Source organism: Scyliorhinus torazame, chromosome 6 (genome assembly GCF_047496885.1).
Source record: "Scyliorhinus torazame isolate Kashiwa2021f chromosome 6, sScyTor2.1, whole genome shotgun sequence".
NCBI lineage: Eukaryota > Metazoa > Chordata > Chondrichthyes > Carcharhiniformes > Scyliorhinidae > Scyliorhinus > Scyliorhinus torazame.
In genome coordinates, this window is record NC_092712.1 from 290446011 (window position 1) to 290470399 (window position 24389).

Genomic DNA, 24389 nt, shown 5'->3' on the forward strand with positions numbered 1-24389 from the left:
AATTGGCCATGCTAAATTGCCCTTAAGTGTCCAAAAAAGGATAGGTTGGTTTACTGGGTTACGAGGTTAGGGTGGAGACGTGGGCTTAAGTAGGGTGCTCTTTCCAAGGGCTGGTGCAGACTCAATGGGCCGAATGGCCTCCATCTGCACTGTAATTTCCATGAAAGTGGTGTGCAAGTTATCCCATCCCTTTTTGCGCAAAATCGGTAACTACAGCATTGTAGAAAGCTAATCCACCTTCTCCACGATGCTAACGTCTCAACAAGCACATCCTGAGATCAATTAGAGGACAGTTAGCATTGCTGAAGAAACTTTATATCTAGATTGTCAACTGTTTGTTAATCTAAGGCTCCTCCCCTTTGACACATCAGGTTATTAAGAACAAGAGAAACATGGGGAAAATAACTGGTGTTCATTTTTTTTTTAAAAATAGAAGGGCTTTTCTTCAAAAAGCTATTTTGTTATGATTCGTTATTGTATAAATTTAAGCCAATTTGGTTCTAATGTCCTCTTTTAAAGTTATTTTGTGACTTCCTAATAGGAGTAAATTCCCCTGGTCTAATGGAGATGAGCTGGAAGGTGGAAGACCAGGGAATACATCGGGGAGGTGGTATTGGGAGGAGGTTCTGATGTCTTCCCCTCACAATGGCATACGCCCAGCAGCAGGAGCTTCTATGACATGGCAGCCGACCGAGAACAGTCAACCAAACCACTTAATGGCACCAATAAGAGTCACTTTCTGGCCCTGTGGGCATTTTGCCTGCATAGGAGGGTGTGCTGCCAAGTGGGGAGACTGCGAAGTAAACCCTGATAGTCTTCTGGTGGGGCCCCTTAATGGATGCTCATTGGCCCACAGACTGGTCCCCCTGGCAGCACTGGCTACTCCCAAGGCACTATCACCATAACAAATCCACCACCCTACGATCTCCCCACGAACGTCAGGGCCTGCTTTGATCCAGGTTTCCCAGAACAATTCACGTCAAAGGTGCCCTGGGAGTTAAATACCACCCCAGGGTCCCACTGCCCGCCAAAGTCTTTCAGTTTCAGCCCAACTGGTGGGACAGCAAAACATTCAACCCCTCATTTTTCACACAGCCCACATCAATGCCGTGGTGGATCATCACATGCATCAAACCAAATCAAAAGGTATTTTAATACTGCATGTTAGCAGGAAACCAAAATGTAAAAACAATTACAGTAAAACATAACATCTATATTTTGGGGTTTGAGGTTTTAGATTTACTTTGTTCAGGGTAATGAATCCGGTGAAAGCTGCCCTGAATGTCTGGGTTGCGAGAAAAAGCCACAGCCTTAAAGAGAAAGCCACCACATTATATAGTAAATTAGACGGAAAAATGTGCAAGAGGGAAAAACATACACAGCTGCAGTTTTATAAGGAATTCCACTTGGAAGAATGTTGGTCTGCAAAGCCTACAAAAATAGCATCGCTCAGGCTAACGTTGACCAAATGTTGCAGCACATAACCACACGAGGTGCAAAGCAGTCCCATTGCACAGAACAGATATTTAACGGCAGCAATTTTACCTCTAGTTCAGTTTCCTGACGATTAATGGCATCTGTCGACTGGTTCAGCTTCTCAAGTTCCCCCTAGAATACAAATATGGAAATGGATCAAGATTCAAAAGAGGCCAAGGCAAAGCATTAAAAATGTAACCGCCCATATTTACAAACATTTTGCAATCACACTGCACCCCCCCGTTCCCCCCTCCCAACCACCACCATTCCCACATGTCTAAATTCCGGCGAGCCAGGAGTACCGTGGACAATTCTGAAATTAATGAGATTCCGGACTCACAGCAGGAGGGAGAATGGGATTCCACTGGCATTCTGTGAAAGGAAGCAGTTGCCAAGTGAGACTATTTCAAGAATGTAATCTTAGAAACCGACCTTAAAAAGTACGTTTGTCAGAGGTCTACAGAGCAATAAAATCCAGGCTGCGCTTTTGAACAAAGCCAATAGAGCTGATGTGGAAGGTGGCCTGTGATGAGGCCGCAGCCAAGATGGCGGAGAGCGAACGTTACAAATGACATGGGAATTTTATCCCTGAGCCGGCAGAAGCGGTCCACAGGATTTCAATGATGTCTAGGCCACAGTCTCAGAGTCAGAGATTTAGATGTTGCCGTTGCCATGGCAACCAGCAACATTTAAATGCCCTGATCTTCCAATCAAAGTGCTATGCATGTGGGAACATCGGTTATGTCCAGACAATATGTGGGAAACAATAAAGTTCCAAGTCGCAGCCATTCAGGAGGTCCTGGCAGCTCAAGAGTCTGGAAATCCTTGAACGCACATGAAATAAATATGGAAACAGGGCAGCACGGTGGCACAGTGGTTAGCACTGCTGCTTCACGGCATGGAACCCGGGTTCGATCCCGGCCCCGTGTCACTGTCCATGTAGAGTTTGCACATTCTTCCCGCGTCTGCGTTGGTCTCACCCCCATAACCCAAAAAGATGTGCAGGGTAGGTGAATTGGGCACGCTAAATTGCCCCTTAATTGGAAAAAAAGAATTGGGTACTCTAAATTTTAAAAAAATATATGGAAATAGAGGTTGATTTTATCAAGCAGAAGGATCAAGAGTTGTACTCAGTCTGAGAGCAAGAGAAACACCATATGGAAGATAAAGGTATACAGACTGAGGATATAATTCCTACAGCCACAGCAGAACTGAAACTAAAAGATTCACAACTTACTTTCATCTTTGATACAGCTGCATCCCTGTCTGTTATCACGAAAGGAGAGAGTATAAGAAATCTCTAAGTCACATTCTCTTATGCAAGCCTGCTGTGAAAATGACTAAGTTGTTCAAATACCAATGTTCCTGGATAGGTGAAGTTAGCACTAAGATGGAATATGATGATCGATATTATTACTTGCCACTGGTAGTCGTGGGAGAAATTAGCTTAAGAAAATGCAGTTAAACTGGGCCGAGTTATTTACAGTAGTGATCAGCAAGAGTACACCTGTCATTCAGGAGGTGCCGAGAGAGCACAAAGCATGGAGAAACAAAAGATAAAATTAGCCATAGGATGTTATTAAATATCCTAAGTCAGCAGATCATGTCACGGCAGATGGTCTTTGGAAATTAACAATGAGGATTCATTGAATTTTAGCCATCAAGTCACCTGTGAATTATTTTACATACAGAAATTACATGCCAGTATCTGCTGGAGACATTAGTGAAGAAGGATGCACAAGGATGCGCTGCTTAGTAAAGTGCTCAATATGTCTTGACTGGCTGGCCCATGATGATGAGATATTGCAGGAGTACTTCACACAGAAATAAATTGTGTGCAGATCAAGGCAGTGGAAGTAGAAAGGAAAGATTACTTTGTTTTGGTTGATAGCGCCTGTGGCTAAATGTTGAGCCCAGTACTACAAATGCCCAAACTATTGAGGTCTTGAGAAATTGGTTTGCAATTTATGGTTGTATTGTTGTTGCATAATGGTTCACAATTTGCGTCAGAAGAGTTTGAAATGTTTCCGGGTAAGAATGGAGTCAAATACACTCTAATATCGGCATATCACCCAGGATCAAATGGTGCTGCAGGAAGAAACGTACAGATTGTGAAGAGATTTTTGCAGAAGTATTTGCTAGGTGACAAGCTAGACAGTAATTTCCATTTTTCTCTTTGACACAGGCTAGGAAATGTTCTGTTCCCTTACAGAATAACAATGGCTTTCCATGGCTAACTATGGGGCTTATGCTGACTTGGCACAGCGTTTCGGAGCATGATGACTGTGCCCTTGCGCATATCCCACAAAATATCGTAGATGAAGTCAAATTTAGAAGTTTAGAACATGGATTGAGTATGACCACCAAAGACAAAAACAATGATAGATAATTTGCTTGAAAGAGGAAATTGGACAAAGGGAACACATGAGAAACCTTCTATCATCCAAATTGCTCCTACAGACAGCCTAAAGTGAAATTCTCAACGATGCTTGCCTGCATTACAGATACCACCAGTACAACAAAGGGAGGCAGGGTCTCTGGTTAAGGATAGTTAATCAAGTCACAGTCTTAACCTTTAAGTGGAATTGGTAGTCAATGTTCAGATTTGACACAGTGAGAGAGCAGTCAAGCTAATAGAAATGGAAGGAGATAGAGAGGCAGAAAGAAAAAGAAACCAGATAAGTTAGTTGGACGTATGTAGGGAAAAAGACAACACAAGTTGTTCTTTTTCATTATTCTTAGTCAAATAATGAATTTTTTATTAAACACATACTGGTGTTGAGGAGAAACTTTTTTTGAAGATGTGAATCACTCTGGAGGCATCAGTCATGTGTTCTGGTTGTGATTACAGTAAAAACCAAGTGTGCAAATCCAACCTGTTACGTTTTCAAATATTGGCGATGTTGGTTTGGTCATATTGTAATTTGGGAATTTATGTATTTTATGTACCATTTTACATTTTAACACACAAGTCGTTTCTTAAGTTGGGGAGGGAGTGCAAAATATAGAAAAATCTAAGCATTTTGTTTAGGGCAGCACAAGTGGATAGCACTGTGGCTTCACAGTGCCAGGGTCCCAGGTTCGATTCCCCACTGGGTCACTGTCTGTGCGGAGTCTGCACCTTCTCCCCGTGTCTGCGTGGGTTTCCTACGGGTGCTCTGGTTTCCACCCACAGTCCAAAGACGTGCAGGTTAGGTGGATTGGCCATGATAAATTGCCCTTAGTGACCAAAAAAGATTAGGAGGGGTTATTGGGTTAGGGGGTTAGGGTGGAAGTGAGGGCTTAAGTGGGTTGGTGCAGACTCGTGGGGCCAAACTGCCTCCTTCTGCACTGTATGTTCTGTACTGCCCTCTCTGTTGGGAGGTGCAAATATTTTGTTCAATAATGGCTGCCTGCCATTAGTTTTACCTCGTACATACACAGCAGATCAAACTGCATTTCCTCCTGCTGAAATGAAGATTTTAAAAACAACATGCAACAACCCTTAAGATAAATTTTCAAACGTCTGTAGACTTCCATTACACAAGACAAAGTTTGACACTCATCAACTGGCAGTAATGACGTTATGATCGCTCATTATCTAATATTAGAAGCACATTATGCTTTGCACATAGCTTGATCCTGACCGGAACTCCAAATCTGGAAGTGGTGGGAAGGCAGGGACAAGGCAGAATATGGATCAACTAACCCACCATCAATCACTTCACATCCCTTCTTCCAACCCTATCCACAGGTAACCAAACGGTGCCCATCCTGTACCGCTCATTTTCCTCTCTATTTACTTTGATGGAAAGGTAAAAATCAGGAGCGGTGGCAATGAGCACCCATCCATTGCAACTCTGTAAACCGTAAGGATATCTTAACAAAGCGCAGTGTTACTCAATTACCCACATGTGAAGTATATTTCTTTCAGTCACCACAAGTTCTAACACCACAATGCAATAAAGAAATGGCTCCAGTAGGTGAGCAGCACCTAAAATTGAAAATTCCTTCAACCAACCAGTTACTGTTATTGCAATTCAACCATGGGTCTTGGCAACAGTGGGTCGTTTTAGATTATATCGAAGTACTGTTGCTGAAACGACTGCTATATCAACACAACAATGTAGACCAACCAACTAAAATAATTATTTGCTAACAAGTTTGCATTATAAATGAAATAATCCAACAATATAAATCGAGTAAGGTAAACAACACGACAAAGTGAGAATCCAGTATTAAAAAATTAAATTATTGAAGAATTATTAGGTGACTTGGAGTTTAGAGCATAGTTTCAGAATACTGCTCTTCTCAGTTCAGTTACCAATGTAAAAATAATGGCTGCAATATGAAGTCAAACACAGAATGATGGAATCCAATTCCATTAATTGGACATTCTGAATTCTCCCTCAAGTGTACCCGAACATGCGCCGAAGTGTGGAGACAAGGGAATTTTCATAGCAACTTCATCGCAGTGTTAGTGTCAGCCTACTTGTGACACTAATAAAGATTATTATTGAAAGCAAATTACTGCGGATGCTGGAATCTGAAACCAAAGAGAAAATGCTGGAAAATCTTAGCAGGTCTGGCAGCATTTGTAGGGAGAGAAAAGAGCTAATATTTCGAGTCCAGGTGACCCTTTAAGGCAGGGTCAACAGCAAATCAGTTAGTTCTTTTCTCTCCGTACAGATGTGGACAGACCTGCTGAGATTTTCCAGCATTTTCTCTTTGGTTAAAGATTATTATTTATGCCTTACAACAAAATCAGGAGGACGACATTACAAGTAGGCAATGAAGGACTACCTCTTGATTGGGGAAATTCTAGAAAAATAGAATCAGTGACTGCAAGGAGAGCAGTTTGTCACAAATTTAATTCTAATGCATTTTAAATCACACAGAAAATATTTCCATTAAACTGCCAGACATTCAAGAGGACTCGTTTTTCCAACAGACCAGTGTACAGTTGTCTTAGAACCAATAAATGGAGCTTTGTTCCATAAAAAGAAAGATTGACGTAGTACTTTTAGTGACCACATGTTCTCCTATTTATTGCACTTTGCAGCCAATGAAATAATTTGGGAGGAAATTAACTATTGGAATGTCTTGAACTGGGGGAAACAATTCATGCAGGCCTTGGTCCTGCAAACAGAAATGAGATCATCTGTTTCCACATGCAGGTAGAGGGGTAATTATTGGTTCAGTTGCAGGAAAATTGCCCTGCTCCAACTTTAAAATGATGCCATGGGATCTTCAATGCCCCTCTGCTGCTTTGGGATTTTGTGGCAGCCTCCAATTTCATCATCGTCTTTCTGCCCAACAACTGACTCGGTACATGTCCTGTATCCTCATAACAAGTGCGTCCTCCGAAACTTTATCCTCAAACAACTTCTGGACTACTCTCTTCATGTGTATCCAAACTCAGACAACAGTTCACTGTTGCTTCATGCTGATACCATCTTACCCAAGGCATCATCCCTCCACCACTGGTCCCCCGATTTCAATTCTGGATTATTTTCTATAATCACCATCTATTTCCTATTCACATTTCTGATTTTATGCACCCTAGACCTACGCAACATGAGCTCTCCCTGCATCCATTCATGTCTGCATTCTGGTGCCACTCCACATCCAAACCCATTCAATTTGTTTCCACTGCCATTCTTTTTGTTAAAATGTATTTTCTCTTTACCCCTCCTATTTGCCTTTTTTCAATCATTGTGCTTCCTTTCACTTCTCCACTCTCATGTACAACAATACTGTACTGAAAGTGCCATCCAAATTAAGTGCTCAATCTCAGAAGTGGGACCAGAATCTGTTGTGTTATGCTGCTTCGGATAACACAGGCTGCTACTTGATGCAGTCTTAACTAAAGGATGCTCCAGACTCTGAAATGAGTTCAATGTGTTTATTGAACTATTAACACAGTTATCATAGAATTATCATAGAATTTACAGTGCAGAAGGAGGCCATTCGGCCCATCGAGTCTGCACCGGCTCTTGGAAAGAGCACCCTACCCAAGGTCAACACCTCCACCCTATCCCCATAACCAAACCCAACACTAAGGGCAATTTTTGACACTAAGGGCAATTTTTATCATGGCCAATCCACCTAACCCGCACATCTTTGGACTGTGGGAGGAAACCGGAGCACCCGGAGGAAACCCACGCACACACGTGGAGGATGTGCAGACTCCGCACAGACAGTGAACCAAGCCGGAATCGAACCTGGGACCCTGGAGCTGTGAAGCAATTGTGCTATCCACAATGCTACCGTGCTCAAATGAGTTCGACTCTCTGCTAATCTAACTGTAGTAACTCAGTCTAACTGTACCAGCTTGCTCTAAGCCACGTGCTGGGGTGTGATGCTGCTGATCAACCCTGTCTAACTCTCTAGATGTCTGTCTGTGGAAAGAGGCAGGGTGTGAGTGCCTCATTCCTTTTATAGTGTTTATGTCATGTCCCTTGTGGTGATGCCACCTCTGAGTGTCCTGACTGCCCATTGGTTGTGTCCTATTCGGCGTGTTCATTGGTTGCATGTCTGCATATCATGACAGAACCCATGATCTTTTTCCCCCCATTGGTAATAGTGCTATAGATGATATGAATAATATACAACACTAGTTTTGTGGTGAATATTAGATCTTTATTTTTGTGATTTACCACTCTCCAATTTACATCTTCTAATAGTCAGTTATGACCTTAGAAATAAAACCTCACTCCTCTTTGGAGCTAAAGAGACTGAGGGAGTTAAGAAACACAAGTGGCGATCAAGAACTAACTGATTGAAATTTATGCAAAATTGTGAGCATGTTGCACTTAAGAGTATGTCCACAGGAAGCTGAGATTGGACCTAAAAAGAGGTTTCCTGCCACACCCTTACATTCATAGGACATGGGTGTCGCTGGCAAACAATAATTGTTATAAACCCCTTGAGGGCCAAGGACTGTGCTCCATTCGATTTCCACCTTACACAGCGGAATATGAACTCCCTTGGTAATTAGGGGCAGAGTTTCCCCTTAACAAGGGGCTATATATATAAAAACCCTGACATGGGTGTAGGTCAGGGAGGGTGGCCCTTCAGGAGAGGAGTAGTAGTTTTCTTATTTCTGTGTATACCGTAATAAAGGGGTACAGAGGAGATTTACCAGGATGCTGCCTGGACTGGAGGGCATGTCTTATGAAGAAAGGTTGAGGGAGCTAGGGCTTTTCTCACTGGAGTGAAGAAGACAGAGAGGTGACTTGATAGAGGTGTACAAGGTGATGAGAGGCATGGATAGAGTGGATAGCCAGAGACTTTTCCCCAGGGTGGAAATGGCTGTCATGAGAAGACATAATTTTAAGGTGATTGGAAGAAGGTATAGGGGAGATGTCAGAGGTAGGTTCTTTACACAGAGAGTGGTGGGTGTGTGGAATACACTGCCAGCAGAGGTGGTGGAGCCAGCAGAGGTGGTGGAGTCAGAGTCATTAGGGACATTTAAGCGACTCTTAGACAAGCACATGGACAGCAGTAAACTGAAGGGATGCAGGTTAGGTTGATCTTAGATTAGGATTAATGGCCGGCACAACATCGTGGGCTGAAGGGCCTGTACTGTGCTGTACTGTTCTATGCTCTATGTTCTAAACCAGTCGTTCATTTCTACCCTACCATGTGTTCCTGTTGTCTCTCCCAGGTTGTACAACAACATTGTTTGTTGCTTATCCCCAATTACCATTGGAAGGTGGTGATAAACCAACAGCATGCTGGAGGTACAACCAGAGTGCTGCCTGGAAGGAAGTTCCAGAATTTTGACCCAGCACAAGTGAAGGAATAGCTATATAGTTCCAGGTCAGGATGATGTGTGGCTTGGAGGGAAACTTGCAAGTGGTGTTTCCATGCAGTGGCTATCCTTATCCTTCTAGTTAGTAGAGGCCGTGGGTTTGGAGGTGCCCTTGAAGATGCTTTGGCGAGATCCTGCAGCACATCTTGTAAATGGTACACACGACTGATAATGTCCATCTGTAATGGAGAGACTAAATGTTTTTAAGGTGGTAGATGGGGTGCCAATCAAGCAGGCCACTTTGTTCTGGAGCTCCTTGAACTTTGTTGTCACTGCACTCATCCAGGTAGGTGTAGAGAATTCCATCACCTCCTGACTTGCGCCTTGTAGATGGTGGACAAGCTTCATTCGATCAGGATGCAAGTTACTCTCTCCAGATTTCCCAGACTCTGACCTGCTCTTGTAGCTACAGTATTTACGTGACTGGTCCTGTTAAAAGATGATAATTTGTCAGGCATTTCTGTGCCATGAATGTTACTTGCCACTCACCAGCTAAAGTCTGATTATTTCCAGGTCTTGCTGCATGTGATCATGAACTATTTCACTACCCGAGGAGGTTTAAATGCACACTGTCCAGTCCCAATTGGGTAAAAATGTAAACTTGTGTTATGATGGAGGGAAGGTGATTGTTGAAGAAACTGAAGATGGTTGGGCCTAGTACACAATACTGAGGAACTCTTGCAATGATCTGTCCCAAGGCGGAGATGATAGTGGCCTCAAACAATCAAAAGAATGCTTCTTTATGCTAGGTTTGACTCCAACCGAAAATTTTCCTCCCATTCCTACTGACTTGCTCGGGCTCCTTGATGCCACACTGGTGAAATGCTGCCTTGAATTCATGGGCAGTCAATCTCAACTCATCTCTGGAACTGAGCCCTTTGGTCCATGTTTGGATCAAAGTTGCAAAGAGGTTTGCAAAGAATGGTTGAGGTGGAACCTAAACTGAGCATGAGTGAGCAGGTTGTTGCTGAATAAGTGCTGCTTGAGAGCACTGCCAACGTCACGGTCAACATCACATTCCATCATTTTGCTTATGCTTAAGAGTAAACTAATGGGGTGCTAACTGGTGGGTTAAATTGTCCTGCTCTTTGTGAATATGACATACCTGGGCAAATTTCCACACTGTCGGACTGATGCCAATGTTGCGGCCATACTAGAAAAGCTAAGGTTAGCTAGCTCTGGACCACAAGTCTTCAACAACACAGCCAAAATGTGATTGGGACCTTTGTAATGTCAGCCATTTCTTGATATCACATGGAGTGAATTGAATTGCTTGAACTGACATCAGTGATGCTAGGGACATAAGGAGGAGGCCGAGATGGTCATTTACGCAGAACCCCTGGCTGAAGATGATTGCAAATGCTTCAGCTCAGTCTTAGGCACTGTGGTGATATGCATCATGTAGGCTAGCTAGTCACTAGAGGGAGCACAAGAGACATCACACACACACACTCAACCAATAGATCAGTTAGATAGGACATGACCAATGGACATTCACAATACACAGAGGTGGCACCACCACAGGAGGGCATTACACCAATCCATATATAAAGGACAACACACACATGATCTGCCTCTTTCCAGTGGAGACAGTCAGTGAGTAAAGACACAGGGTTGATTCAATATTACACCCACGTGGAATGCAGCAACTGGTTAGTCAGTCTGGGTAGCTATAGTAGGATTAGCAGTAGTGTCAAACCCAAGTAAAAGAAGTGTAAATAGTTTAATAAACGTGTTGAAGTTATCTCCACGTCTGAACCTTCCTTTGTCAAGTGCACCACAAGGAAGCCGCTTATGTTACGCCTAGAACATAACAAATCATGATACCAGGAGTGAACTGTTTCAATCCACATAGCCGTACCTCAGTGTACAGTGACAACCAGCAACGATACCCAGGCAAGATGTTCGAGATCCGGGTTCCGCAGTAACTCCAGTGCCATGACGATCTCCGCGAAAACTGGCGGGTATTCTGGCAAATGTTTGAAATCTTCCTGGTAGCAGTAGAACTAGAAGACCTGGCCAATGCTGAAAAGACAGAGCTTCTCCTCACCATTGCCGGTGCCAGAGCAGAAGAAATCTTTTAAAAATTCAAGTTCTCCAAGGGGCAAAACAGGAGCGACTTCCAGGCAGTCCTGGACAAATTCGGCAAATACTGTGAGGAAAACACACTCCAAACAGCAAGAAAAGGCAAGAGAAGCGCCAGTACTCACCACAAGGCCGAGATCCCGGAGCAGAGAACAGTTTTGATCGGCGGCCATTTTTCTAAAGGGATTGTACTTGCACAGTTGCGCGAGAAGTGCACAGAACGGGAAGGTCAGTTTGCACATGCGCGAGACACCACGCATGCGCAATCACGAAAACGGCCATCGGTACAGGAACAGCGAATTGTGCATGGGCAAACGCTTCCTACGTATGATGTCACATGCGTCATGACATCACAGACCCCGGACCACGCCCATTTAAAGGGGAAACATCCCAAATCAAAGAAAAAAAATCTTTTAAAGCCGTAAAACAAGCTTCCTTCACCTGGAATGACAGCACAATGCCTCAAATTGAACCAGGAAATTAAATTAACCTCAAAAGAACCCTGCAACAAGCAGTTACCTACACCCAAACTGATGATTCCGACCTTGAATACTTCGAAACCGACCTTTACATTTTCTCTGGACCTCACCGAGCCCAATGCCAGCTCCGACGCAAACAGTGATGATATGGTCCTAGAAGACAATGACTCAGGCGAACCTTTCACCTTGGGAGGCTACCCCAGTACCAAATCCGAACCGCAACTTGATGTGTTGCATATTGATGACCCCAACGACGGGTTCTTCACATTTAAGGATCTTCAGCCCAGCAGATATGACATCCTGACTCGTGAGTGCAGGATTATGCTGCAGCCTGAAACCAAGAGACAGAGAGCAGTACAAGCCCACAGAGAGTGGCCTGCTGCCACACAGAGCATGGTCCATGCACCGCTCAGGGTTCCCGACTCTACGAAAGAAGACATGCAAGACTCCACACTGCAGTCCTTGCATGAACAAGAAGTGACTCCAGTGTCACAAGCCACCACAGCGAGCTTGTGGGCAGACTCCACAATAGAAGAAACGCAAGACTCCAGAGCGCAGTCCTTGCAAGACGTGACTCCAGTGTCACAAGCCTCCGCAGCGAGCTAGTGGACAGCCTCCACGATAGAAGCAACGCAAGACTCCGATGCGCAGTCCTTGCAGGAACAAGTCCATGAGGGTCTAGCAACCTCCTCTGACCAACTAGCGGCAGATGATGCAAGTCTGCCATGCTCAAGTAAACAGCAAGAAGACTATGACAGTCTACCACGTTCCAATGCACAGCAGGACGACCATGACGATCTATCATGCTACAGTGAAGAACAAAGCGACGATGACAGTCCAAGCCCAAATGCAGGACAACAGCAAGACAATGACAGTCCACCCACATTGTTTGCGCCACCAGATGAAGACTCTGACAATTTACCCAACCCAAGTGAACAACAAGCAGCTACTGAGGCTCTACCCACGGTATGTGAGACGAGTGACGACAGCATCCCACTTCCCATGCAAGATGTGCAAAGTGACAGACCTCAGCTAGTGTGTACAGAGGCACTCGACGATCACTGTGAGACCACTGGTGACTCCGGTGACACCATGACACTTCCACCCTCATTCGCTCGAACCTCTCCACAAGTCAATGCATTCCTGCATGTTCTGACTCCAGACGTGCAGCTTCAAGAAATCTCAGCTGACTCCAGTGAACCTGCTAAGATTTCGGATGGGGAGCATCAACAAACCAACACGGACTCAGTTATAACAGACCAGACTCCAGATGGGGGGCAACCAAACGCCAACTCTGATTCACGTAAGCCGGACTTTACTCCAGACAGGGAGTGCCGCAACCTTAGTGATGGCATGCCCAGGGTGACAGCAGATGCCCCAACGACAGGAGATGGATCACTTAACAATTACGCTGGGTCAGTAATAACAAGCAGCGGCTACAGTCCAAGAGGAATACACCAATATTCACCACAGCAGTATCCACACATTTTTTCCACACCAGCAGTGCAGCCAATGACAGCTCATGCTGGACAAACCCAGTATTCAGGCATGCAGCAGCCAGCAGTCTATGCAGCATAATCTCAAACAGGCCAGCACTACGGATTGCCCACTAATGGAATCAAGACCGAAGGAGGACTACCGCAAGCACAATCTGCACTACAGACTGGATGCCTTAGTTACAGCCCAGGATTTGCTGCACCCCAGCCTGGTCAGACGGCATATTCACATCAGATGCAAGGTTCTAGTTTCACACCATCACCAGGTATTTATGCGAGCAGCAATTCTGTTTCCAATTCGACAAGCTTCAACGGTTCTCAGCAGGATCACCCTTCCAGCACAGCATGTGGTCAGAACCAGTATGTACAGTCTTATCCAGCTTCAACATATGGCACATCCATGACCTCGAATGATACTGTTGATGGTACCTCTTCACATCAACACCTCATCAGCTACAAGATGCCATCTGACAGCACCACCACAAACATCGAAAAAAGAAAGGGACTCCAAATCAGACAGCGAAGTGATTTGACCACTTCTTGGTTCCTGTGGCACAGGGACGTTGATGGCGCTCATAACCAAGAGAGACATTTGACCATGATGATTGATGGTTTTTTGGACTCACACGAATGATTTGGACTTATTATTTAATCACTGTTACCATGACTTGTATATACCTTACTTTATCTACCTGTTCTTTGTTCAATTTTCTTACAGTGTACAGAAAATATGAACATATAAAAAAAGGGGGATGTGGTGATGTGCATCATGTAGGTTAGCTAGACACTAGAGGGAGCACAAGAGACATCACACACACACACACACACACTCAACCAATAGATCAGTTAGATAGGATGTGACCAATGGACATTCACGATACACACAGAGGTGACACCATCACAGGAGGGCATTACACCAACCCATATATAAAGGACACCACACACATGATCTGCCTCTTTCCAGTGGAGACAGTCAGTGAGTAAAGACACAGGGTTGATTCAATATTACACCCACCATGTGGATTTCAGCAACTGGTTAGCTATAGTAGGATTAGCAACAGTGTCGAACCCGAGTAATAGAAGTGTAAATAGTTTCATAAACGTGTTGAAGTTATCTCCACGTCTGAACCTTCCTTTGTCAAGTGCACCACAAGGAAACCGCTTATGTTACACCTAGAACATAACAAATCAGGCACTGGTCTCGTGATCCTATTGCAATGGGGAGGATTCAGTCTCCGTCCTGATGCACTGGGAAAGCCAATCTGCTGCATTTTTGGAATTTAAAGTTCTGTTGTGTCTAAATTGCAAATCAAACCAGAGGTCCAGAAGTTTCAAACTTAAAATAAAAGGAACCAGCATGCTTGGTGGTCACAGCAACCATCAGCTAGTGGTTCATAACGAAACCATAGTCTTAAACTTTGTATGTTTTGTGATTACCACACGGGCCTGCTATTTAGGCAAAGGGTGAGGGAGGCTATGTGGCCGGAAAACCTGGATATCTCAGGAATGTGGAAGTCATTTTTTTTTTTAAAAAACGGTTTTCCATTCAGCTGCCAATTAGATAAAGACTGGAAAAGATCTGGACAGGGTGTGGTTGTGGGTGGCATGGAGTCCAGTGGGAGTGAATGATTGGGTCATGGTGATGGAAGTAGGCAGAGTGCAGGGATACGAGAAGCTCACCCTGAGGGCAGGGGGCGGGAGGGTGGGGGGGATGTGGAATCATCAGGTTGCGCAGAGAATTTGCTGTTGGGAGCACTCCTGTTTCTCCAGATCCACCCCCCGTGCTGTTGTAATATACAACTGCTGAATTAGTGAGTTCTTGCCTCCCTTTCGCTGGTGAATTTCTTGGGCCCTGGGAACCAAAGCCTGTAGCTATTAAATTCGAATGATTTCCAAAATCTGAAAAACGGACCTTCATTTAAATGTTATAATCAGTGACCCACCTTTCCAGAGCAGGTTGCTCAGAACTCCCAAATTCATGGTATAAGAAGTAACTAAGAAAAGAACTTTAAACAACAAAGGGGTGGGGGAGGCATCGATACCAAGGGAAATGTCTTGTATATTGTACCCGATGCACATACCCAGGTTGAATGTACAGTGCATAAAGTGTAAAACTTCAATAAACCACTCCCAATCCATCTTGCTTAAACCCAAAGTAAGGAACACACATAGCTGCAAGGGTTGGGTGTCACATATTTACTGATTTAACTCCACCCCTGACTCTTTTACGTCCATTTTGGACAGGTGGGGAGTCGGGGGGGGGGAAGAGAGAGAGAGAAGGGAAAGCGAGTGGTCAACGTCCCCCGTGTAGTCTGTCCCATTAGTTTACTATGATTGACACATCACAGTGTTCCCTATTCTAAGCAAGTGCAAAGCTCCAACTGACTTTGCAACATTAAACAACCAGAAATAGTAGGAGGCAGTCTTCAGCTGGTTTCTTTTCAGGATTTCGCTATTAATTCTCATGGCTTTGTCAGTACAACTAGATATTTCAATTTGGTGGAACTGAAAAAGAAAGCACACATTCTGCAGATGAGCTCATGCTCGTAAAGGCACAGTGGCTCACTTGGTACAAATTCATTGAATATTCTAGAATACTGGAAGAGTTACAAGCACAGGAGACGGCTCCTTGGCTCGTTGTGCTCATGCTAGCTCTCTGCAAGAGCAACTACTCCCACCCGCATCCTCCCCCCCCCCCCCCCCCCCCCTCCACACACAATCCTTTCCCCATAACTATGCATGCAATAATTTTTTTAAACCTCTTCTGGTGCTTATCCAATTCCTCTTTGAAAGGCAGAAAGGAATCTACTGACAGCATACTCTCAGACACTGCATTCCATTCTTAACCAGTCACTGCATTAAAAAAATGTTTTCTCACATCGTCTTTGGTTCTTTGATTAAACTCCTTAAATCTGTACCCGTTTGTTGTCAACCCCTCCGCCAAAAGGAACAGTTTTTCTCTATCTGCTCTGTCAAAACACCTTATGATTTTCAACACCTCTTGTTATATTGTCTCTCAACTTTCTCTTCTTCAAAGAGAATAACCCCCAGCTTCTCCAATTCTATCCTCATAACTGCAGTCCCTCACCCCTGGAAGCATTCGCCTAAATCTTTCCTGCACCCTCTCTAAAGCCTTCACGTCTGTCTTAAGGGCAGTGCCTATTCCTACTGCAGCCAATGACGAATTGCCAAAGAAACAAGAAGCAAACAGAATGAGATCTGCATGTCTGTGTAAATGTGTTTTCATGCTTTTCACGAGAAGAAATGCATCCCTTCCACTGAAGACAATAGTTAGATTTGCCCTATTTAATTAGACACTATTTAATTGTGCAACCAGCTTAGCTCAATGTTGTTGCGTTTTAATAAATATCTCAGCCTAGATAATTGAATAAACCAAGAAATCCCAGCCATGCATTCCGTGGGATAATAATTCCTTCGTTGTAGAAATAGAGGTCAATAAATAATACAACTACTTAATTTACTTTTGGAATCGTACAAAGCAAATGCAGAACACACCAGGATTTATACAGCGAGACAGAAATACTCCGTATTGGACAGCGGCATGAAATGTTTTGGCTCCACAATTGCAAGGCATGGTTAGTGTTTTTACCATACAGGATATCTGAACAGAAATATGAGCACACTAACCTTTACACTAGGAGACTACAAACTGCTTTGCTCCCACCGTACAGTAATCTATTAATGGCATTTCTTAAGTGGTATACCCACACACGTAGTGCAGTATCACAATCCAATCCTGCAGCATTCACTGAATGGCAGCAGCAACGCAGGAGGTAGTGAGACTAAGATTAGGTTTGTTTTTAAATTAAAAACAAAGAGGTCTAGAAGACTTGGTGGTAATTGGAATTAAAATTTAGCAACATCAACAATATACCTCAAGAAACATGGGAGTTGTGCCTTTTCACTAACAGATAATAAATAACAGTTGGAATTACATTCTGCAATTCCTGCATAAAATCCATGAATAATTTTCCTCATCCTAACTTTTCCCGAACACAAACCTTCAAAGAAGCAAAGACAGGGAAACGTCGACTAGCTAACTAAGCTAGCTGACAATATCAAAGTAGATTGCAAGAGTTTTTTTTTATATATTAGAAAGTGAGAGAGAGGCATGAATGGGCATTGGACCACGGAAAAATGTGGCTAGAGAAGTAGTAATAGGGAACAAAGAAATGGCAGAGGAACTGAATAAGTACTTTGTATCAGTCTTCCCAGTGGCATACCAGAATTTCAAGAGAATCAGGAAGCAACGGTGAGTGTACTGGCCATCACTAAGGAGAGGGTGCCAAGGAAGCTGAAAGGTCTGAAGGAAATAGCTGAGGAGATTGTGGAGGCATTGGTGGTGATCTTTCAGGAATCAATGTAGGCAGGGAGGGTCCCAAAGGACTGCAAAATGGCTAATGTGACACCACTGTAGAAGAAGGGAGGGAGGCAGGAGATGGGAAACATAGGCCGGTTAGCCTGACTTCGGTCGGTTAGCTTGACTTTGGTTTTGGTAAGATTTTAAGAGTATTATTAAGGATGAGATTGCAAAGTACTTGGAAGCACGTGGTAAAATAGAACGGAGTCAGCAAAGCTTCTTTGTGAAGAGGAGATCATACCTGACAAATCTGTTAGAATTCTTTGAGGAAGTTAAAAAAGGTGAACCAGTGGACGCGGTCTATTTGGATTTCCAGAAGGCCTTTGACAAGGTGCCTTACAGGAAGCTGCTGAATAAGAGCCCATGGTGTTAGGGGCAAGGTACTGGCATGGGCAGAGGATTGGCTGACTGGCAGAAGTTGAGAGTGGGGATAAAGGGGTTTATTTCAGGATGGAAGCCGGTGATGAGTGGAATTCCGCAGGGGTCAGTGTTGGGACCATAACTATACACTGTATACATTAACAATCTGGAAGAAGGAACTGAGGGCATTGTTGCTAGGTTTGCAGATGATGCAAGAGATATGTAGCGGGACATGTAGTATTGAGGAAGCAGCAAGGCTGCAGAAGGACTTGGACAGGCTAAGAGAGTGGGTAAAGAAGTGGCAGATGGAATACAATGTGGAAAGTGTGAGGTTACGTACTTTGGTAGGAAGAATAGAGACATTGATTATTTTCTAAATGGGAAAAGGCTTTGGAAATCAGAAACTTAGGAGTCCTAGTTCAGGATTCTCTTACATGCAGGTTCAGTTGGCAATTAGAAAGGCAAATTTAATGCTAGCATTCATATTGAGAGGGCTAGAATACAAGAGCAGGAATGTACTGCTGAGGTTGTGTAAGGCTCTGGTCAGACCCCATTTGGAATATTGAGAGTAGTTTTGGGCCCCGTATCTAAGGAAGGATGTGCTGGCCTTGGAAAGTCTCCAGACAAGGTTCACAAGGATGATCCCCGGAATGAAGGACTTATCATACGAGGAGGGGTTGAGGACTCTGGGCCTGTACTCAATAGAGTTTAGAAGGATGAGAGGGGATCATACTGAAACTTACAGAATACGGAGAGGCCTAGAAAGACTGGACATGGAGAGCATGTTTCTACGAGCAGAAGAGACAAGAACCCAAGGCCACAGCCTCTGACTGAAGGGACGATCCTTTAAAACAGAGATGAGGAGGGATTTCTTCAGCCAAAGGGTGGTTAATCTGTGGAACTCATTGTCGCAGAAGGCTGTGGAGACCAAGTCACTTAGCGTCTTTAAGACAGAGATAGATAGGTTCTTGATGAATAAGGGGATCAAGGGTTATGGAGAGAAGGCAGGAGAATGTGGATGAGACACACATCAGCCATGTTTGAATGGCGGAGCAGATTAGTTGGGCTGAATGGCCTAATTCTGCTCCTATAACTTATGATCTTATGGTCTAACAACTACCTCTTCTCATATAAGCTGCCATGCATGAGGCACAATTCTTATTATAAATTAGTAAAATAATTTACCAGTTTGTATGGCTAGGTGCTGCATTGGCCCATTGGTGTGCTCGGCCAGTTATCAGCTTCACATGCCAGACCTTTCCCAAGCTCGGAGTGGTTTGAGCGATCATTGACACTACCCAACCTGGCTTGGCCTGATCTGCCTGACCCATCCGGAAAATCAGCAAGATCCAAACTCCCGTTACTGACTTGGTCCGGACGTAGCCGGTTTTGCGACACCGTACCCCTATGGACCTGCCCAGGTGAATATGGACTCCAGGTGCCAAATAAGCTACAGAATTGTATTGTGATGAGAGAAAATATCAATGGCGTAGAAACAAATGCTTTTGGTATCAATATTCAAAGGAAATGAAAACATTCAAGATTGTAAAGCCTACCAAGGAATTAACCTATCATAGATCTTCAAGATATGGGAGGAAGTCAAGGGCCAGAGACTGACTGAGATGATGCAAATCTAGGACAGTCAGTTCAGATCCATGCCCAGAAGCATTATCGATTTTAAAAAATTTGTTTTGAAAAAAGTGATGAAGAAATATAGATATCTTCATCTGCAACATGAAGATTGTATTCATTGATCCAGAGAAGACCGATGACCAAAGTGACTAAAGAGGTAGTGTGGAGATGTGCAGGAATGTATCAATTCCTTGAAACGTATGTACAGTTATACTATTATAAGACACGTACAAAGAAAGAGGAAGAGGCAGTTGGGGGGGGTGGGAATAGAGAGAGCGCTTTGAAGCTAAGGTTGGATTGCACTGACGATTGTCACTGAGCCACATTCTCTTCCCAATTTTCTTGCGTGTTCTGAGCAAGTGAGACTTAAGGGTCACTGAAAGGGTTAAAAGTCATACAAGTTTAAAAATCACACAAGCTGATAGCTGTTAAATTATCAAAGACAGAAAACCAATGAAAAAGAAAGGTGGGCAAAAGAAACCAGTTGCTTCCGTCCAGGCTGTCAAAGATAACATTCAACGACCATTGCTATATTGATTTTGGTGAGGTTTTAGTCTCACAGTCCACGCACAAAAATTCAATTGCACACTGTATAGCTGCAGTTCATGTGTGTCCATTAGTACAAGGAACAGCAGGAAGGGTGTATGGTACACCCATGGTCAAACATATTCCTAGCATACTTGTAAGTAGATAAATAGAGAAACTCATGTGCTTGGTGTTATTATAATTAAATATGTGCCCAAATTGTGATTGTTTTTTTAAAATAAATTTAGAGGGCCCAATTAATTTTTTCTAATTAAGGGGCAATTTAGCATGGCCAATTCACCTAACCTGCACATCTTTGGGTTGTGGGGGCGAAACCCATGCAAACATGGGGCGAATGTGCAAACCCCACACAGACAGTGACTCAGAGCCGGGATCGAACCCGGGTCCTCAGTGCCGTGAGACAGCAATGCTAACGACTGCGCCACCGTGCTGCTATTAAATTGTGATGGTTTAATTATTCTCACACGATATACATTATGTAATCCTAATTGCCAGTTGTGAATGGACATAGACACTTTTAAACAAATGTACTCTTTTGTTTTGTAGGTATATATTAATTACTTGGAAGGTGGGCAAAAGGTATAATTGCTCTGTATTTTCTTTGTTGGGAGAGCTGGCAAGCCACGTGGTGGATGTTTAGCTCCCCTGTTTTAGTTTGAATAAAGATTTTGAACTGGAACTCAGTGTCGTCTGGTCTGTTGGGGAGTGAGGAACACCACAATCGAATAGCTGTGAAACTCCCGCAGCAGTTTCGGCAATGATGTTTGCAGATGACATTGAGCTATGTGCTGGGGTTGATGTGAATATGCCATTTCTGGAGAACTGGAGAAAAGCACTGGAAGTCAGAGGTACGATGATCAGCCGGCTGAAAGATCTAATATAAGGGCCGTTGTTTCAACATAGAGAAGAGGATGAAAGTGAAGGTGTAAAGTTTACAGGTGAAGACTTGAAGAAAGTGATTCGTTTCAAACAACTGTGGTTGGTGGTGACAGAAGATGGAAGGATGGAAATGGAAATTAAGCAAGGCTTTATCACTGGTTGGAGTAATTGGAAGTGGTGTAGTGGAGTGCTTTGTGATAGAAAATTGTTGCTGAAACTGAAAGGAAGAATCTACAAGACAGTTGTAAGGCCAACCTTATTGTATGCAAGTGGTAGAGCAAGAAAAGAGGAACAATGATTGGATACTAGTGAGATGTGGATGCTTAGATGATGGATGTGTGGAGTGAGGAAGAGAGGGCCATATTGGGAACTGGCCCATCAGGAGATAAGTGGCAGAAACAAAGAAGGTAACCAAGAAGATAAAGAGAGAGACACACACACAGATTGATAGAGAGAGGGATTGATAGAGAGAGAGAGAGAGAGGTTGAGAGAGAGATTTAGAGAGAGAGAGAGAGAGAGAGAGGGAGAGAGATTTAGAGAGAGAGAGAAAAAGATTGAGAGAGAGATTTAGAGAGAGACAGAGAGAGATTTAGAGAGAGGGAGATTTAGAGAGAGAGAGAGAGAGATTTAGAGAGAGACAGAGAGAGAGAGAGAGAGAGACTCAAGTGGAATGGGTGACTGACTGGGAGAAAATGACGATGGATGATCAACCAACATTGTGGCGAGCCTAAGTAAAACGGGAGAACATGATAGAAGAGGCTGGGTGGGGTTGCTGGTTTACAGGAATGGGGTGGGGGGGGGGGGGCTTGGGTAGGGTGCTCTTTTCAAGGGCCGGTGCAAACTCGATGGGCCGACTGGCCCCCTTCTGCACAGTAAATTCTATGATTCTATATGATTCTATGAGGTGATGTTTCTATGTTTCCCACAAGAGTGTATCACTTCACATTTATCCATGTTAAAGTTCACTTGTCCAATTAAGTACAGATTCTGTACGTTTTCTAATGCATCTTATATTATGTTGCATTCTTCTTCAGTTTTAGCTGTACCCACCAGTTTGATATCATTTGCAAATTTTGATACTGAGTTACTTGTTTACAAGTCCAAATCATGAATGTAAATTATAAATAACAACTTGCCTCAGCACTGGTCCTTGAGAAACACTACTTTCTACTTTCCCTTAAACTGAAGTACTACCCGTTACCTCTGATCTCTGTTTTTTATTTTTGTTAGCAAATGTGCTCTACAAGGAATTCTATCGGGTTAATTAAGCACCTTTTAGCCTTTTGGAATCCATGCTGACTTTTTTTTGTCACATTTTCTGACTCTAGATTCACTTATTTTACTATAGATTGCTGAATCTTTCTTAAATGTGGCATTCAGTTGTTTGGTCTGCAGTTCTCAGATTTTATTCCATCTCCTCGTAAATGAACAGCGTTAGTTATCCACCGATATATATGCTATACATAAACCACCTGAAACCCTCAATTAGATCCCAGGCTGTCACTCTAAGGTATCTATTATTACTGGAAATTGCAACACAGACAATAATAGATATCTTGGAGATATCGTGGTTATTTCAGCTGTCAAATTTTAGAAAATTTTGAAGATGATATTACTGAGCTGTAGTCACCCCGCGCGCGCACAACTAACAGTTAACACGTTCCGTATAATTTACAAGAAATTTGGTCCAATTGGTATTCTGATGCTGAGAACTTATTGTGTTCATAACCTACATGAATATTCATACCATAACACTCATGATTGGGACGTCATTCGTGCAGTCTCACAGAAAATGTGACATGCTGTCAGGATATTGTTCAAAAATACAAAGTTTACAAATACGGAAACTGCAAACAGTATCTTAACCTAAAAAAAATGCAGAGTAAATCACTTTTACTAAACTTCCTCGCTTTTAAATAATCCACATTTAATATTGATATTCATAAAATAACTTAGCAATGTAGACTATGGATTTTAAAGCAATATTTCAAACTTCACATTAAAACAAAGTTTTAAAGGTTAAAGCTTAAGAGGAAACAAGATCATTCTAATCAACCATATAACCCAAAATGTCAGCCTGAGAGAGGGAATTCTACATCATCATTCAGCGTTAGGGCTTTAAAGCTCACGGTCAGGGATAGATGAGAGACCGACAACTTATGTTAAATTTAATTAGCTACTGCATCACAAGAGATAAGAATGAAATTTAGTTTGTAGATTGTACTGCATACAGCACATAACCCTTCCTTATCTTGCTGCAATTGGCAGCTTACAAAAATAATTGCTCCACTCTGTATAGTACCAGCAGATTTAAGACAAATAGCAACTGGGGAGAACAAAAACAATGTGAGTGAACATATGAACCAGTTCCATGGGCATTTCAACTGAGCACATGTACAGTACCTTTTGATAATGTGAGCCTTGACAGTGTGTGAGAGCAGGTTACTTAATGATTTGAGGGGGGGGGGGTAATCATAGCAAGCCAGTTCCTGTCCTCAATGTCACATACTAATAACACAGAAGGGTTCTGCCCAAACAGTCAGGAGCATGGACCCTGTTGATGTTCCCTCTTCAAACGCAGAGACAATGAAGCGGGCTACAGCACCTCCTCCCTTGCAATGCAGATAGTGTAGATGGGCTTTAGAGTGGTTTCACAGGTCGGCGCAACGTCGAGAGCTGAAGGGCCTGTACTGCGCTGTAATGTGCTATGTTCTATGTTCTAACACCAGGACAGGCCAACAGTTGAGCTTGGAACCTTGCTATCCTTCCCACCACCATGACTTACAGGATAAATGTTTCATTTAAGTTATAGAGGGTTGTACGATGACAGTGCACTGGCATTTAGTACCACAGAGCTGGGGATATAGGTGCGACTCCCTTCATTCCCAATTCAAACTATGTCAAGTTGGAGAATGCAGTGTGGTAGGCATCATGGCCATTGTACTGCATTAGCAACTCAGAAGCCGCAAATTCAAACTGAAGTCAACATAACTGGTCATGAATTGGCTAACCCCAAACCCAAAAGATCAATGAAAGCGTCTGGGTTATTCTAAATACTCAACAGCCTCAGTCACACCCATAGTGGAAGAGAACATTCCATACCTTGCCAGGTGGATCTACATGCAACACCTATCTATATGCAACTGGCTATTAAAGGCCCCTTGAAGTGACACAGATGCCCACTCAGTTGTCCAATCATTCCTTAATAATTGGCAATAAATAGTACAGGCAACAGCAGAACACACAGGAAAACAAATGGA

General features: G+C 43.3%; 1 protein-coding gene across 1 annotated transcript in view; it reads right to left on the bottom strand.

Moving 5' to 3' along the window:
• The window catches only part of sh3bp5b (SH3-domain binding protein 5b (BTK-associated)), a 97014-nt gene that overhangs the window by 63892 nt on the left and 8733 nt on the right, over positions 1-24389 (bottom strand). Inside the window, exon 2 of the mRNA XM_072509812.1 lies at positions 1546-1608. Within this exon, the coding sequence (XP_072365913.1) occupies positions 1546-1608 (63 nt within the window). The remainder of the gene's footprint in view (positions 1-1545; positions 1609-24389) is intronic.